Below are 16,251 nucleotides of genomic sequence, written 5' to 3'. Positions count from 1 at the left end.
GGTTACCTCTCCGAACTTTCTCGCTTCTTCACTGCAAGGAGCCTAGCCCTATCCCCTGCGAAATCCTCGGCAACCCTTTTCACCACCTGGACGAAGGAGGTCAGACTGCCACTGGATATTCACGTCGATGACGTAACAACACCGACGGTGAATAACCCGAAAATCCTCGGAGTTACCTTCGACAGTCTGCTCCCCTTCTCGGCGCATACTACCGCAATTGTCAACAAAGTACAGATCCGCAACAATGTCCTCNTATTCACGTCGATGACGTAACAATACCGACGGTGAATAACCCGAAAATCCTCGGAGTTACCTTCGACAGTCTGCTCCCCTTCTCGGCGCATACTACCGCAATTGTCAACAAAGTACAGATCCGCAACAATGTCCTCAAGTCGCTGGCTGGCAGCACTTGGGGCAAAGATAAAGAAACGTTGTTGGCAACATACAAGGCAATTGGCCGGACGGTTCTGAACTACGCAGCGCCCGTATGGTCGCCGGGACTAGCACGACGCAGTGGATGAAGCTGCAGACCTGCCAAAACACGGTATTACGAACTGCGACAGGATGCCTCTTGATGACGCCTCAACACCCCCTTCACGACGAGGCCCAGATGCTCCCAGTAAAGGAGCATAACATAATGCTCTGAAAGCAGTTCCTCGCTGGGAGCCACAGACGTGGCCATCCCAGCGGGCAACTGCTCGCGGAAGAGCCCTCGCCACGGCACGTCAGGAGGCATCTTTACGAACTGACAGACGAAGTCAAGAGGTATATTAAACAACCTCTGGACCCGTCAACCTACCGACAGGCCCTCAACGGCATTCACAGGGAATCAGTCTCAAGTTATGTAGACTCCCGCCCTGCGAATGCCGTTCTAGGCACACAACCACCGGACGTGGACGGGACAGAACTTTGTCTGCCTCGGGAGACCCGCACTATAATAGCCCAACTTCGCTCTGGCTATTGCAGGTGGCTCAACAGCTACCTGAGCAGAATCAACGAGGATTTGCCCAACCAATGCCCGGCATGTGGAGAGTCGCCACATGACTCCCGGCAACTCTTCACATGCCCTGCGAATCCCACTCAGCTAACGCCCCTGTCCCTATGGACAGCCCCTCTGGAAGTAGCACACTTCCTGGGCCTCCCCCTAGCTGAAATAGACGACAACGTTGATGGATGAACCGCCCCGAACGGGGCTTAGTAGCCGCTACAACAACAACAATCAAAATAACCTAACTTTTGAAAGGGAGTGTGAGACAACGCTGAAAATTTAAATGCTACAGCAAGAACTTCTCAATGTGTTTGGTGTTTTTCAACTTTTCAAATGTTTCCAAATGTTTTGCGTCAATTAAATCTTAACCACATGTAACTGCCACCAGTAATACAAGTGACTGTCTCTTTGGGTTTGTAAGTATCTTCATCTGTTGTTTTTTCATATATTTAATTTAACCCTTCCGTTAAATTAAGAAAAACTTACACTTAATACACTAAGGTCACGAAATGACCTATAGATATTTTAATAGGTCAGGTGAGACTTCGTTAAAATTGAATTTAGTTATTATTTCCAACGAAAAGAAATTAATGTGCTCAGATAGCGCGTTTATAAGCTGAATTCTGAATTTCCTCAAATAGGGCTTTCTTGAAGAGTTTTCTGAGATAGGGTGTTTTCGAACTTGCTGCCGAAATAGGTCGATCTTCCACTCAGGTGTCGATGTAGTTTAAGATCAAATATTCGGACATAAGATTTTTGATTTAATTTTCTTTGTTACTTACACATTATTTACTTTTCTTTATTATTGACCATGTAAAGGTACTATTGGAAAACAGATGGTAGATACACTGGTTGAGTCAGCAGGCAATGTTGAATTGATTTTAAAATACTTCGATATGTTTTTGAAACTGAAGGATTTGATTGAGTCTCCAAGCTTCGCGGAAATCGACCTAAAAAATGAAGGTTGGGTAACTCCAAAGGACTTCCGAGATAAAATGGAGCAGTCGAAGAATTACACACCGTAAGTTAATATGATCTGAATATTATGATCAGGACCGAAAAAAATAAGCAAGAAAATATCCATTTTAAACGATTAGATAAGCACTGAAACATTGGTAAATATGCTTGCAAATATGCTCGCGAAACAACAAAATTTAAGTATAGTATAATGTTCTGTTTTTTTCTCGGTATGTTTCAAGTATTGAAAAATTACAAGGGACAATCAAGTGTTGCTTGATATTCTCAAATAATAGAGATCTCCTCTGGCCGTTTTATTTTTTTTTGTAATATTCGTTATTCTCCATTTGAGGTAAATTGTTTTTAATCTCTTTAATAACACCTATGTCTTGCCGTAAAGACAAACCATTGGTTTTAAATTTTTGTATGCAAGCAGAAATGCTATTGAAGTTACGGGTTAATAAAAACCAAATCTGTTTTTGTATTATTATTTGTAAGCATTCCTTTGGTTCCACGAACAAAAAAAAACGTGCAGAAATGGTCAAGAAAAATTTATTGGGCCAAATTTTCTTGAGCAGTACGAAATTTCTAAGAAATTTGCTACGCTTTCTACTATGGTTTGCTAATGTTTGTTTTTGAAGAGTATAACCCCCCTATTATGGATTTCCATATGATAGACGATAAACGCTTACAAGCGTATCGCATAAAATCAATTTTCGTATTATCGCCCGACAGACGTATTATTGTGAAAGGCAGTGGTTTTTGTTAACTTTTTATTGTGAACCATCACAAATCAGCCACGCTAATTATCGGATTTCATACTACAAAAATCGATTCATAATAGGAATTAACCGAATACAAGCGTTAATTATGCATCGTATGATTTCATAATAGGGGGTAAGGAACCCTTGTTTTAACAGAAAAAATGAGACAGCAGGTTGTAAAATATCAGGGGCTATTTCATAAAGTGACAGTAATAATTTTGTAACGACAGGCATTTTCCGTATTGCCAGCGACAATTCGACAGCTTGGTGGCTGTTTTGTTTCATAAAACATTTTATTTTATTATATTATATGTATATTGTTTATAAATGAACTATATTTTAATAAATCATATGTTTTAGGTTATATTTTTTTGAGAAAAATACACCGTAGTAATTTTAAAATTTCAAAATTACATTTCTCGACTGAAAAATAAGATATTCGAGCCATTATTGCCATTAAGCCACAATCACCCCATGACCATAAAAACTTGGTCAAATTTAGTTTTATTCGAAAAAAACATGCAAAATCCAACGGATGTATTAAAAAAAAAAAAACATTTTTTGTATTTTTTATTATACTAATATCATGATACAAAAAGAAGGTAGTTTCATTTAAAAAAGTTTGAAAAAAAATAAGTTTTTAAAGTTTCATAAATTGTGCAAAATTGTCAGCTACATTGCCACATTTATAGCAATCAGACAATACATCAGAGGATTTAATGTTGTGCGTGGGAAATATTCGGTTATTTGTACAAAAATGTTTTGGTTGGGAGCGGAGGAAGAAGCGGTGTGTCACCTAAAACTACACTCATTAAAAGGAGCATAGCATACAATTTAAGAAAAGCCATCTTTCTCCTCCCTGTCCCTTCTACAAGCACTCGGGGCCATTTCAAAATGGGGTGAAACTACCATTTTTGCAAAGAAAAATTAAACTCGTGTTAGACCATCAGCAGTATTTTTGCGCAAAACTCCTTTCCGCGTTTGTGGCCTTCGGCCGCGCTAGAAATAATAACCGCAGCAGTCCAACTCCGGTTATGTCATCCACAGTATTTTTGCGCAAAATCCACCTCCAAATTTACAAAAAATGTGCATATTTCAAAATGAAATCTTTATTTTAAATTTAAGCTCAATCCTTTGGCTAGACGTATATGTTAAAATTTTTTGATTCGGGTCACGCGTTTGGACACGATAACCCAAAAGCATTGCACAAATTACTGAACCGTACCCGAACTGTCTTATGCCGAAAAATGCAACCTTCTCTTTGCCCTCTACGCGCAAACACTATAAAGAGGGCGATCAGAAGGCAAAATTTTTTGTAGAAACGAAATATCCATTACTTATGCATTTTTCTATAAAAAGATTTTATAAAATGAAACTGCAGTAGTTTTCATCTTACGTAAATAATTCTTGCCACAAATACATAGTTTCGTGATTATATTTTTTAGCATCGCCTTATTATTCCGAGAACCCAAAAATTGGTACTGTTACAAGTTGCAGCGCATCATTTTAACTCGAGCGATTAACCCTCTTCCACGGATAACGGTACATCGTTTAGTTTTAGAAATATTTTGTGTCAGCAATTTGTCATCAAACTGCATTACATCGTATTACGTATTCTATCCTCGGAAAAGCAAAAACTTTATTTTCGAACCTTTGCACAGGGGTACCGAATTCTTGCAGTTTGGAAATATTTTCATCCAACTTCACTGACTACAAATTTTTTTTACTTATTGAAGAAACGGAAATTTTGCTGCTAGTGAATCTGGTAGCATGATTTTAGTTAAATGTCATAAACTTGTTAAAAGTCAAGTGCTCGGCAACAACAACGAATGTCAATAAATGAAACTACCTTCTATTTTTGTATCATGTATAATACTAAATTTTGAGACGAGAAACTCGACTCCACTCTTTAAAAAACGAAAAAAAAGTTCCACCCCTCAATTTGAAAAATGCATTATATATTGCATTTATCATGATTTTCATGCACCATTTTATATACCTAATTTCACAGTTGCCTACAAGCTTATATGAGACAGAAAAAATTCGCCGGCAATTCTGGCTGTGAAATTTTATTTAAAAAATCGGCAATTGTCGCGCCCGTCACTTTTATGAAATATGCCGCAGATATCAACACACCTTGGATACTACTACTCACACACACGAAATAATAGCAAATTATTTCTTGACCATTTTCCTAAAAGGTCCGTACTTGGCTTTAGGCATTGAAATAAGCATGATCGTTAAAATTAAGCTTGGAAACCCGGAATAAGAAAAATAAGTATGTAATTCCAAGCGAAAGCTTAAACTTTTCGGCCCTGATTATGATACATATGTATGTAAATTAGGGCGGGTTAGTTTGCTCTTAAAAAATATAACGGACTTTTTTTCGGCGACTGAAGTATTCTACTGGCGATTCTAAAGAAAACAGTCCATGGAAGCATAGCTCAAAAATAAATTTCGAGCCTTCTTATTTCTAATTTTATTTATTGATTACTAGCCAATTTCTTTTTTATATTTCCAAAAATTTTTTTTTGGAAGAAAATTTATTTATGTCGATTTTAGGTCCCTGAAGTAATCACTACAGCATTCACCGATTGGTTTGGCACATATGCCATAACTTAGTGCTTGTTTAGTGCCAATTTATGCTGCTAAAAAAGTTCTGTGCTTTGCAAATTTTGGTAAAAATATGTATTAGCCATTCCTTCAGCTGAAGTAAGCACTACAATATCAATATCTCTGGAAGAGCACACACTTCTACTTTACGGCATAATTTAGTGCTTATTTAGTGTCAATTTATGCCGCAAAAAGAATTTTTTTGCTCAGTAAATTTTGGTAAAACCATGTAGTAGCCATCTCTTCAGCCGAAGTGAGCACTCACTATAAATATCTCTGGAACCAAAAGCGCATACACTTCTACCTTACGGCATAGTTTAGTGCTTATTTAGTGCCAATTTATGCCGCAAAAAAAATTATCTCTGTAAATTTTGGTAAAAACCTGTAGTAGCCATCTCTTCAGCTGAAGTATGCACTTCACTATCAATATCTCTGGAATCAAAAAGCGCATACACTTCTACCTTGCAGCATAACTTAGTGCTTATTTAGTGCCAAATTATGCCGCTAAATTTTTTTTTGCTCTGTAAATTTTGGTAAAAACATCTAGTAGCGATCTCTTCAGCTGAAGTAAGCACTATGCTATCAATATCTGTGGAACCAAAAAGCGCATACACTCCTACTTTACGGCATAATTTAGTGCTTATTTAGTGCCATTTTACATGCCATATGATGTACCCGATCCCTCGGCGACATCCTACAGAAAACTCACCATTTGGGCAGAGCAACGAGTGATAAGTATATTGGCTGGCTGTGACGCTAATGCACACCACACGGCTTGGAACAGCTCCAACATCAACGATGGAGGTGAGTCACTTTTAAGTTACATATTATCCACAAAACTGACCATTTTGTAAAAAGGGTAATCACCACACTTTCTACAATACAATAAGGGAAGAGGTTATAGATATAACTCTCGTAACTAACTCGAACAATTTAGTGCTTATTTAGTGCCAATTTATACCGCAAACAAAATTTTTTTTCTCTGTAAATTTCGGTAAAACATGTAGTAGCCATCTCTTCAGCTGAAGTAAGCACCTATCAATATCTCTGGAACCAAAAAGCGCATACACTTCTACCTTACGGCATAATTTTGAGCTTATTTAGTGCCAATTTATGTCGCTAAAAATATTTTTTTTCTCTGTAAATTTTGGTAAAAACATGTAGTAGCTATCTCTTCAGCTGAAGCTATCAATAGCTGTGGAACCAAAAAGCGCATGGCTAGCCCTAGCAGGGTGTCCAGATTCTTTAAATAAAAAAGCGTAATTTCTTTAAAAAAAATCGCCCAAAAACGCCTAACTTTTTGGTATATAAAATTCATGAAATTGGCTTAACATCTTGTTATAGAATAGTTTCAAAACCCGAAAAATAATACAATACCTTCAGGGTAGATAATAATAAATAACACAAATACCTTATAGTAAACCATTTTACGTACACATTTAAAACATATTTGTCTTAATACATTGGACTNTATAGAATAGTTTCAAAACCCGAAAAATAATACAATACCTTCAGGGTAGATAATAATAAATAACACAAATACCTTATAGTAAACCATTTTACGTACACATTTAAAACATATTTGTCTTAATACAAATTTAGTAATACTACGTTTTAATTTTTCTCTCTAACGCCAGGATTATTTTTAAAAGGGACTTTGAAACTTCAAATTCAAATAATTAAAAAATTATTTTAAAGAATTCAGTGCAACGCAGTAAAACAATATGGGTACCATATTAAAGAAAAAATTGAAAAGAATAAAAAATATTAAATCTTTCAATACTAGGTCTTCAACGCATAAATGCTCGATGTTGCAAATATACAACNAGAAAAAATTGAAAAGAATAAAAAATATTAAATCTTTCAATACTAGGTCTTCAACGCATAAATGCTCGATGTTGCAAATACACAACATACATATTCTTTTAGAGTTGCAGATCTACAACATTCACATAAACAAAATTTTAGCCAATTCTACATTCATAAAACAAATTTCATTTATCTAATATTGAATTATAGATGTCTAAGTAATGAATGTAAANAAGCTGATGCACAAAAATTGTTTTGCAAAAGCTTTACCATGACAGTTTAATAAAGTTCGCTCACAATCCATGGCATATTTCTGCAATTGCATAAATTTGTCAGCTCTTATGCACCGAATCGCGAATAGCCCTAATCTTTTAGAGTTGCAGATCTACAACATTCACATAAACAAAATTTTAGCCAATTCTACATTCATAAAGCAAATTTCATTTATCTAATATTGAATTATAGATGTCTAAGTAATGAATGTAAATTTTTTTTACGCTTTCTCTAGAAAATAAACAAATTTAGCTTAGAACAAAACGACAATCAGCAAATATTAATAAATCAAAAAAGTGCTGCCGTATTGCAAAATACATCTTGCAGTTTGTGATTTATTTACAACATCATACATTGATACAATATTCTTATTGCTACATATATTTATTTTAGGGGTATTATTCAGTTTTGCAACAATATGCATTTAAAGGTTAAAAGAATTTTTGAATTAATCATATTTTTCAAGTTCTAAAGTCCTTTTAAAAAGAATTCTGGCGTCAGAGAAAATCTAAAAGTATTACTATATTTAATCCATCGCTTCGCGAGTATATTGATGTATTTGGGTATAAATCGAGATACATATAGATAAATGTATACNAAATTTTTTTACGCTTTCTCTAGAAAATAAACAAATTTAGCTTAGAACAAAACGACAATCAGCAAATATTAATAAATCAAAAAAGTGCTGCCGTATTGCAAAATACATCTTGCAGTTTGTGATTTATTTACAACATCATACATTGATACAATATTCTTATTGCTACATATATTCATTTTAGGGGTATTATTCAGTTTTGCAACAATATGCATTTAAAGGTTAAAAGAATTTTTGAATTAATCATATTTTTCAAGTTTTAAAGTCCTTTTAAAAAGAATTCTGGCGTCAGAGAAAATCTAAAAGTATTACTATATTTAATCCATCGCTTCGCGAGTATATTGATGTATTTGGGTATAAATCGAGATACATATAGATAAATGTATACATAAATGATCAGAATGAAAAGAGAAATCGCTAAGTGGTGACTGTCTGTCCGTCCGTCCGTCTGTGCACATGAGAACTCGAGTAAAAATTTAGATATCTTAACGAAACTTGGTACGTGTACTTATTTCCGGCGTAGCACGGATGGTATTGAAAATGGGCAAAATCGGACAATAACCACACCTACCTCCCATATAACGGTAGTTTTCAGAAATACGAAAACTACGATATTTTAGTAACTACTAAAGATTATTCACTCAAAATTGATATTTACAATAATTTTTAGACGAAAAATAATAATATAAGAAATTTTTGGAAAATGGGCGTAGCCACGCCCACTTATGGTTTCATGTGTATATCTTAGTAACCGCTCCACCAATTTCTCCCAAACTTGGGAAGGTTGTTGCTGCAGCATACCAAGAGGCTGAACATTTTTAAAATCGGACAATAACTACCGTCCGTCCTGTATTATACGGGACAGTCCTCTTTTTTGACCCATTGTCCTGGTAAACTATTTATTTTATACGGGACGCCAAATGTTCTGTATTTCTTTTAATATCCTGTATTTGTCCCGTATTCGGTGTTTCGACGCCTTAACTGCTCATTAAAATGACATGCCTATGAACGCGTTTTAAGTGATGTTGGTATATGATCGTAATTTTCTCCATGAACAGTTTTTTTTTCTAACCTGAATGCCTGTGATTCCAACCGAGGAATACATACAGTGACTTAAATAGAAATTAGGACTCGACATTTAGTAATTTTTGGCTATTTTTTGTTTATTTAATATTTATTTTATGAGAAAGTTTATGGAAAGTTCTGCTCATTTGCTTCTCTTTCGGACATACTTACTTTGTAAGAAAAAAAATCCGCCAACAAAAAATATTAAAAAATTAATAGTAAGCCTTAGCGAATTAAAATTGCACTTTATTATACTAAAATTTAACGAATTTTTTAACAAATTTTACGGGGTAAAAGAGTACTATTGCAGGGCTAATACATCTAGAATCATTGAAGAAGGCCTTAAGATCTGTAAGCTGTTGTGGGAAAAATTTGCAGAATTATTTTTTGTCCCGTCCCGTCAGCACTCATAAATATGGTCACCGTACATATAACGGTAATTTAGAGAAATACGAAATCTTCGATAAATCAGTAAATACTAAAGCTAGCTTATGCAAAATTGATGCTTGCAACAATTCTTTACCAAGAAATACGTTAATGATACAATTTTGGAAACTGGGCGTGGCACCGCCCACTTATATCACATATATGTATGTATCTCGGTAACCATTCTACTAATTTGTACCAAACTCGGTATGGTTATTGTGCTTGCCACATAAAAGAAAAACGTTGAAAATTATTGAAATCCGACTAAAATTACGGCCTCTTTTCATATAACGGTAAATTTCAGAAATGCTTGAAAATTCTATATTTCCAGGGACGCTAATTTACTCAAAATTTATACTAACAACAATCGCTTGAGAAGAGGTAACATTATTTGGGATTTTGGAAAATTTGCGTGATACCGCCCACATATGACTATATAAGTTTATCTCATTATGTCTAGCTGAACGTTCTATCGAAGATGTTTAAAATACGGGTAAAACCACCCAGGCTTACCATGTAGCGATATATGTATTTAATACTTGCACCGGGTATTTAATGTTCGTTTCCGCCCGAACTTAGACTTTCTTACTTGGTACTTCTATTTTTTATTATAATAGCTTTGTACTTTATTTTTAATCAATCACTATGAGTTATAACGAATTTATTAACTTCGCAATCCTATTGCAAAATGTATTAAGACAAATATGCTTTAAAAGTGTACGAAAAATTATTTGTAATAAGTTATTTGTCTTATTTAATATTATCTACCCAGAAGGTATTATATTCTTTTGGGGTTTTTGAAACCATTCTATAACAAGATGTCATTGTTAAAGGGTCATTCCTAGGGTTGCCAACCATACTATAATATATAGTATTGTAATATTCTTCCGCTCGGCGTACTATATACTGTTGGAAAAAATATAGTACGCTAAAATACTATATTTTCAGTAATTTACAAAAAAAAACGGTGTATTAAAACGGATGACCCGTAATACTGAAATAACAATATTAAATGAAATATTCTTTAAAGTAAGAGGTCATAGTGAAATTATAATCAAAAAAGACAACATATTTTTAAAAACACTAACAGCCGCACCAGAAACGTTCATTAGTTCACTAGTCACATTCATTCAAATGATAGTTACATAAAACTAAGAAAACGTTTGGTATTTTTGTTAAAGCAATTTTCGATTTCATTAATTTTATTTCATTAAAAAAATGGCGATTTTGGGCGATTTTTTTTAAGAAATTCCGCTTTTTATTTAAATAATCTGTAAACCCTGCTAGTGTAGTGCTTACTTCAGCTGAAGAGATGGCTACTACATGTTTTTACCAAAATTTACTGAGCAAAAAAAATTGTTTGCAGCATAAATTGGCACTAAATGAGCACTAGTGCTTACTTCAGCTGAAGAGATGGTTACTACATGTTTTTTACCGAAATAATTGGCCCTAAATTATGCCGTAAGGTAAAGTGTATGCCCTTTTTGGTTCCATAGATATTGATAGTGTAGTGCTTACTTCAGCTGAAGAGATGGCTACTACATGTTTTTAACAAAATTTACAGAACACAAATTTTTTTACCAGCATAAATTGGCACTGAACAGGCACTAAATTATGGCATATGTGCCAAACCAATCGGTGAATGTTGAAGTGATTACTTCAGGGACTTGTCGATTTTGCCTACGAGCAATTGAACGAATTTTCAAATATATCAAAAATAATTTTAACATTTGCCGCACCAAACCAAACCAATTATTCATGTTAAAACTTTAATTGATTGACCCATATCTATTAAAAAAATTGGCGACAAAAAGTTATGTTTCCATCAAGGACTTTATAAGCAACTTTCATCTGATATTTTATTATTTTTTTACGTTTTTATTATTTCTTACGTTTGCATGAGCAGCTTTTTTAATATTTTTTGTTTCACAAATCTTTCATTATTTATATTTCAACTCTTTTAATCCTTTTTAAATATAACGCCTTTCGTTCGATGCCCATTTTACCATGCCATATTTACTTTAATTTTAAATTTAGTGTCTTAGATTGGTGACAACACTATAGAAAAATGCATAATCAAAGATTTCTTAAGTACCTTTCGTTTCATTCCAAACTTGTAATATTGCATATATCTTGTCAGTTTAGTAGCGTTTTCTTATGTTGCTCAAGTGCCCTGCAATCGCACTTTTTCGGAACAAAATTTGCGTTTAAAGGGCAGATGGATATACATTTTAAATTTAATTGAATAAAATTTTTCAAACAGGTGACAAACTTCTTCAGTTGGCAACCCTATTCAAAAATGTTTTGGGAATACCACTTTCTTGCGCTACTTCAGTTTGATACCTACTTTGTAATAATATGTTATTTATGTCATCAATAGAATAGAATTGAAGTCGGTAAAAAAAAAGAAATTGGTTTAGGATTAACAACTAAAATTAAAAATAAGGAGGCTCGAAATGCAGCTATGTTTCCATGGAATTTGTTGTTCATAATTGCCAGTAGAATACGCCAGTCCCCGAAACAAAGTAGACAACAAATTTGACCCGCCCTAATGTACATACATATGTATGTACATCCATATGGACATATCCCAAAAAACTTCCATTTTTGTCGCGTCCGTACCATTTTTTATTTGCTTGGAGCTTTGTACTTAACTGTTTATACTTCCAAAATTTTTTGTTGAATATAGCACTTTCCCATTGCCTGGTAACAGTTGCAATATACATACGATCTTTCAGTTTCCTTCCTGTTTTAAGCTTAGTTACGCGTGCGAATGTCGCGTCCGTAACCCAGGATATGCCCATATGTATGAGTATTTATTTTATCTTGCTATTGACTTGAATACATGTGTATGTGCATTTTATTTCGCAACGTAATACAGGGATGAAATGGACTTTCTTTTGGCATGCTGTGAACGTAATCACGAAGGCAAGATTGACTATGGTGATTTTGTTGATCGCTTCCACGAACCATCAAAAGAGATCGGTTTCAATCTGGCTGTTTTATTGACTAACTTAAGTGAACATATGCCTAATGAGCCCCGTTTAGCGCGTTTCTTAGAGACTGCTGGATCCGTGCTTAATTATTTTGAACCTTTCCTAGGACGAATCGAGATTTTAGGCAGTTCCAAACGAATCGAGCGAGTATATTTCGAAATTAAAGACTCAAATATTGAACAGTGGGAGAAGCCTCAAATTAAAGAGTCAAAACGGGCATTTTTCTATTCCATAGTCACTGAAGGTGGTGACAAAGAGAAACTAGAGGCCTTTGTAAACTTTTGTGAGGATGCCATCTTTGAAATGACCCATGCTTCAGGTTTAATGGCTACAGATGATGGTGGTGGTAATGTAAAGCGTGATACCGCCTATAGTTCATACATGAGTGAAGAGGAAGAAGAGCGGGCCGCACGTGATCCCATTCGGCGAACCATACAAGCTATTAAAGATGGCCTTAAATTTGTAATATATATGCTGAGTCCATCCAACATAAAACATCAAATAGGAGCAATGCAAACCAAGTCGGTGCCGGAGTTAATCATTGGATTTTTCAAATTAATATTTTACATGTTCTACTATACTGGCTATGGAAATTTCTGTGTGGTTCGATACATTTTCGGAATACTTATGAATCTAATGCGTGGCCCAGCTCCAGAAGAAATTGAAGCTCCAACAGTGGATGAAGAGCCATTTGGTAAGGCCTTGCTCCCACTACCTATTGAAGAGCCACCTGGGCCAGAGTTGAACAAGGATGAAAGCGGACAATATAAAGTAACAGTACGTGAATCCCCAAGTGGAAATGGTTTGGAAGTAACGGGTGAATTAAGTACAGAAGAGGGAGGAGTGGCTGCCGACCAATCAGTAGAATTCGATCAGTATCAAATTCAAGAGCCAATTTCCATCGTAGACTTACTAGGCGGAGAGGCAGCCAAAAAAGCGGCACAAGAACGACAAGAAGCTCAGAAAGCCCAGGAAGCAGCTATGGCTTCTATTGAAGCTGAGGCAAAGAAGACTTCAGCTACTGCTCAAGAAACGCCTGCTGTTCATCAAATAGACTTTGCTCAATATGCTCACAGAGCTGTTAGCTTTCTGGCACGCAATTTTTATAATCTCAAATATGTAGCATTGGTACTAGCTTTTAGCATCAATTTTATGTTACTATTTTACAAAGTGACATCTTTCGGTGATGATGAAGAAACTTCAGGTGACGATGAACTCATTCTTGGCTCAGGATCTGGTGGTGGCTTAGCTGCATCCGGGTTTGGTGGTGGTTCGGGAGATGGTTCTGGAGATGACGAAGGCGGAGAAGAAGATTTACCGGAACTAGTGCATGTTGACGAAGATTTCTTCTACATGGCTCATGTTATACGGATTGCTGCAATGTTACATAGTTTGGTTTCTCTCGCTATGCTGATTGCGTACTACCATTTAAAGGTGCCTTTAGCTATATTTAAGCGAGAAAAGGAAATTGCACGTCGATTAGAATTCGATGGGCTTTTTATTGCTGACCAACCAGAAGATGATGACTTTAAGTCACACTGGGACAAATTAGTGATATCGGCGAAATCGTTTCCTGTAAACTATTGGGACAAGTTTGTAAAAAAGAAGGTGAGACAGAAGTATAGCGAAACTTATGACTTCGATTCAATATCTAATCTACTCGGTATGGAAAAAAACGCATTCATGGCACAAGATAGCGAAGAAGGTGGCTTGGTGAAGTACATAATGAACATAGATTGGCGCTATCAAGTATGGAAGGCGGGTGTTACATTTACCGACAATGCCTTCCTTTACTCACTGTGGTATTTTTCTTTTTCTGTGATGGGAAACTTTAATAATTTCTTTTTCGCTGCTCATTTGCTGGACGTCGCTGTAGGTTTCAAAACTCTTCGAACCATTTTACAATCCGTCACACATAACGGAAAACAACTAGTGCTCACTGTGATGCTCTTAACGATAATTGTATACATATACACTGTAATTGCTTTTAACTTTTTCCGGAAGTTTTACATTCAGGAAGAAGATGAGGAGGTGGACAAAAAGTGTCACGACATGCTGACTTGTTTTGTATTTCATTTATACAAAGGCGTACGGGCCGGAGGTGGGATTGGTGATGAAATTGGAGATCCGGACGGTGATGACTACGAAGTTTATCGCATTATTTTCGACATAACATTTTTCTTCTTTGTCATCATTATACTCCTGGCCATTATTCAAGGTTTGATTATTGACGCTTTTGGAGAGCTTCGTGATCAACTTGAGTCGGTGAAAGAAAATATGGAGTCCAATTGCTTTATATGCGGAATGGGCAAAGATTTCTTCGATATAGTACCTCACGGTTTTGACACACACGTGCAAAAAGAACACAATCTGGCAAACTACATGTTCTTCTTGATGCATCTCATCAACAAACCGGATACAGAATATACCGGACAAGAGACATATGTGTGGAATATGTACCAACAGCGCAGTTGGGACTTCTTCCCCGTAGGTGACTGCTTCCGTAAGCAGTATGAAGACGAGCTTTCAGGCGGAGGTGGTGGGGGTTAATTTTAACAAAAAAATTTTAATCAAAACGAACTCTAAATGTTTTTAAAAGTAAGGAGAGAAATTATACCCACAAATCTTGTATACATATTATATCAACTACTTTTGTGTAAATATTTAATTTTTTCTTTGTGAACGATGTTTTTAAGTTGCTTGTATCCTGAAAATTCCTAATAATATCTATAAAAAACCATTATTTTTGAATCAAGAATTTTTATTGTTGATAGCTCAAATGAACGCGTTAGTTAAATCGAAAACATAACCTTCCAGCGAAAATTTGTTGAGCTAATCCCAAACCAATGATATGCATAGTAATTATTGCATATAAGAAAGTCGTATTCAACAAAGAATTGGAAAGTGCTTTGGTGTACCAAGTACAATTTATTAAACATATATTTAGAAGAAAACGGTTTTAGGAAAGGATTAAAATAAGAAAGGATTTTCTGAACTAATGTAATCGATTTCATAATTATTTATGTGTAAATAAATAGCTTTTCTAAGTTTAATACAGTAATAATTTTAGTTCTGTTCTTCGAGGAAATAATTTGTACGAATTATCATGATTTAAAACGCGCTCGTGCCGACGAAATTTGAAAGCAATGAGAAATTAAAGCTGCCTTTACATGAGGNAAAACGGTTTTAGGAAAGGATTAAAATAAGAAAGGATTTTCTGAACTAATATAATCGATTTCATAATTATTTATGTGTAAATAAATAGCTTTTCTAAGTTTAATACAGTAATAATTTTAGTTCGGTTCTTCGAGGAGATAATTTGTACGAATTATCATGATTTAAAACGCGCTCGTGCCGACGAAATTTGAAAGCAATGAGAAATTAAAGCTGCCTTTACATGAGCCGATTTTTTTACATGAAGTTGCGAATTCTCATAAAGATTTTTACCAAGGAGAAGTTCGAAACTCGATTGTGGCACACGGTTGCACATTCGTAAACAATAATTTGATTGAAACAAATTCGTTAAACTTTTATTATACAATAACTTGCCCGATTTAACAATGAAAGAACTAAGTAAATATTGTTTTACTTAATTAATCTAGTCAATTCCATGAACAGGTAGTATTCGTAATCGAACTGCTTTCACAAGCATCGTCAATGTAACTACATACGACAAATAAATTGAAAAGTATGTTGTAGAACGTCATAATTAAAAGCAATATAGGTATTTATGTAAAGGTCCTGTTTGATCTTAAAGAATCAAAA

The 16,251-nt window shown here is 35.0% G+C and overlaps 1 protein-coding gene across 1 annotated transcript in view; it reads left to right on the top strand.

The window, feature by feature from the left end:
* RyR (Ryanodine receptor) overlaps positions 1–15,485 on the top strand; it is a 407,955-nt gene extending 392,470 nt beyond the window's left edge. Inside the window, exons 25-26 of the mRNA XM_017608916.1 lie at positions 1,808–2,009; positions 12,372–15,485. Coding sequence (XP_017464405.1) covers positions 1,808–2,009; positions 12,372–15,036 — 2,867 coding nt within the window. The 3' untranslated portion in view covers positions 15,037–15,485. The remainder of the gene's footprint in view (positions 1–1,807; positions 2,010–12,371) is intronic.
* Positions 15,486–16,251: the final 766 nt, after the last annotated feature.

Source organism: Rhagoletis zephyria, unplaced genomic scaffold (assembly GCF_001687245.7).
Source record: "Rhagoletis zephyria isolate East Lansing unplaced genomic scaffold, Rhagoletis_zephyria_1.1 Rzeph_scaffold_00179, whole genome shotgun sequence".
NCBI classification, from domain to species: domain Eukaryota; kingdom Metazoa; phylum Arthropoda; class Insecta; order Diptera; family Tephritidae; genus Rhagoletis; species Rhagoletis zephyria.
This window is presented reverse-complemented; position numbering and strand designations above follow the sequence as displayed.